The sequence below is a fragment of the Carassius gibelio genome, chromosome B13, assembly GCF_023724105.1.
Source record: "Carassius gibelio isolate Cgi1373 ecotype wild population from Czech Republic chromosome B13, carGib1.2-hapl.c, whole genome shotgun sequence".
Lineage (NCBI taxonomy): Eukaryota > Metazoa > Chordata > Actinopteri > Cypriniformes > Cyprinidae > Carassius > Carassius gibelio.
The window spans coordinates 185485-187984 of NC_068408.1; the positions used below are offsets into that span (position 1 = coordinate 185485).

Here is a 2500-nt window from a genome sequence, read left to right on the forward strand (position 1 = left end):
TATAATTCTACTATGGAATATATATTTTATTCCATTACTTTATGTTACAGTAATTAAAATAAATATTTCACACACGCACATCTGGTTATCAAAACATGACGTTCTGTTTATGCTGAAAATATTGATTGCTTTTTGCAATACAGTTGTCCATGTCTGCTGTTTTATTAGATGTTTTAGCTCAGTTTTGTGCTTTACAAGTTTCAGAGCTCAGTGAACATTCTGCAGCACATTTTACAGATATTACGTTCTGAAAACAAATGTTATTCTCTGCTGTTCTCTAAACCTTCATAATGTCCAGTCACACGTTTCCTTCCCGGATATGTAAACGTTAAACGAACATTCCATTTGTATCATGTTGCAAACATTCTGAACATTCTGAAAAAAAGTAGCAACATTTGAACATTTCAGACGAATAAAAGCTAAATAAAGAAAGAGTCTAGAATCAAAGACTAGAACACTGAAATAGACAAATGTATTGTGCAAAATGGTTTTTGGCCCATTTGGAGTGCCATAATGTTTTTAAATAATAGTCTCAACAGACCAGTGTCAACACTGAACATCAGCAGAACTTATCTGAACAATCACACAGTGACGGTAGACATGCACTGAGGTTTAGTCCTCGAACAGACCTCGTGACTGCTTGTGCTTGAGCAGGAGATGTGTGTGTGTTAATGAGGTGTGTGTGTGTGTGTGTGTCCTGCAGCGCGTGGTGAACGAGGAGAAGTCTCCGGTCGGTCCGTGGCTCCTCACACTCTTCGTGTTCGTGGTCTGTGGATCAGGTGAGATGTGACAACAGCTCTGTGTGTATTACATCAATACTCCTGAAGACATTCAAATATCCTCATCCTCGGATCATCCCAGATCAGGATGAGTGTGTTTCCTCATCAGTGGATGCTCTGCAGTGTATGGGTGCCGTCAGAATGAGAGTCTGATAAAATCATCACAATAATCCACAGCACTCCAGTCCATCAGTGAACATCTGGAGAAGACAAAACCTGAAACACATCCAGCATTAAGATGATTTTAACTCAAACACATAGAGTCTATAATCCAGAATAACACTTCCTCCAGTGAAACAGTGCATCTGCTGTTGTCTCTCTCATATTAGTTTAGATCTGTTTAATCACTGCTTGATCTGTGCAGATTTCTCTCCTGATTCAGACCAGAACACTTTTCCACTGGAGGATTCTGACGGCACCCATTGGTTGTTGTTCAGATGTTCCGTCTGCATGAATAGCGTGGTGTTTATTTACACAGACTCTTATTATTTCGGTGATTTGCCTGCTGTACAGAATGAGAGTGTTGTTTCACGGATCTCGTATGTAAATCCTGTGGTTTTTAACAGCTAAATATAATGTTGCTGGGGCATTGAAATGTACCCCGCAGTGTCCTGGTCCCCTCGTCCAGGGTCAGTCTGTTTTTCACGCACTGCCTCTGTATCGTGTGTTTCAGTGATTAATGTGATGTGTGTTTGGGTTTCAGCAATCTTCCAGATCATCCAGAGCATCAGACACGGCTTGTGAGACATCTACAGACGTCTGAACACACTGGCCCTCACTGCTTCTGCTCATCTCACAGTTATTTACAGCTGATTTATGTGTGTGTGTGTGTGTGTGTGTGTGTGTGTGTGTGTGTGAGAGAGAGTGTGTGAGAGTGAGTGAGTAAGAGTGAGTGTGTGTGTAAGAGAGAGTGTGTGTGTGAGTGTGTGTGTGTGTGTGAGAGAGAGAGAGTGTGTGTGTGTGTGTGTGTGTGAGAGAGAGAGTGTGTGTGTGTGTGTGTGTGTGTGAGAGAGTGAGTGAGTGTGTGTGTGTGAGAGAGAGTGTGTGAGAGAGAGTGTGTGTGTGTGTGTGAGTGTGTGTGAGAGAGAGTGTGTGTGTGTGTGAGTGTGTGTGTGTGTGAGTGTGTGTGTGTATGTGTGCTTGTGAGAGAGAGTGGAGTGTGTGTGTAAATCATCAGTGCTCCTGTTCATCTGTGTCTCTGACAGGAGATTAATGCTGTGTAATAATGATTTTATACAAATAAAAAGTATTTTCTCTATCCGCACTGTTTTACTTTCAGAATAAAGACCAACACAAATTCACCCTGAAAATCATTCCATCACTAGTTGTATTTATCATTCTATCCATTCTTACAATCTGTTATCTGTTACTGATTTCAAATCACATGACAAAAATCATAGTGATGTGATAAAAACAGAAACTCTTGACCTATCTCCTTTTTCACATTGATTTAATTAGGATAATAAAGCGTAAAACATCACATTCGTTGTAATTAATGACATGAAGTACATTAAACATCACATTATCTCAAGGTTTCCACAACTAAGGTTTGTAATTAAACAGATCGTAAAAATGTTAAATTAAATAATAATTTTAAAGTAACAACAAAAAAATCTGTCTGTCTGTGTATCCCATGCGCGCTCTGTCTGTCTTGTGTGCGCGAGCTGGGCTCCGGCGGGCGCGCGCCCGGCTGTGTGACGTCACGGGTGTGAAGAAGATGG

At 40.7% G+C, this 2500-nt stretch overlaps 1 protein-coding gene across 1 annotated transcript in view; it reads left to right on the plus strand.

Annotated features, from left to right (window-relative positions):
* The window catches only part of LOC127970593 (stress-associated endoplasmic reticulum protein 1-like), a 2503-nt gene extending 466 nt beyond the window's left edge, over nucleotides 1-2037 (plus strand). Inside the window, exons 2-3 of the mRNA XM_052573234.1 lie at nucleotides 704-779; nucleotides 1483-2037. Coding sequence (XP_052429194.1) covers nucleotides 704-779; nucleotides 1483-1523 — 117 coding nt within the window. The 3' untranslated portion in view covers nucleotides 1524-2037. The remainder of the gene's footprint in view (nucleotides 1-703; nucleotides 780-1482) is intronic.
* Nucleotides 2038-2500: the final 463 nt, after the last annotated feature.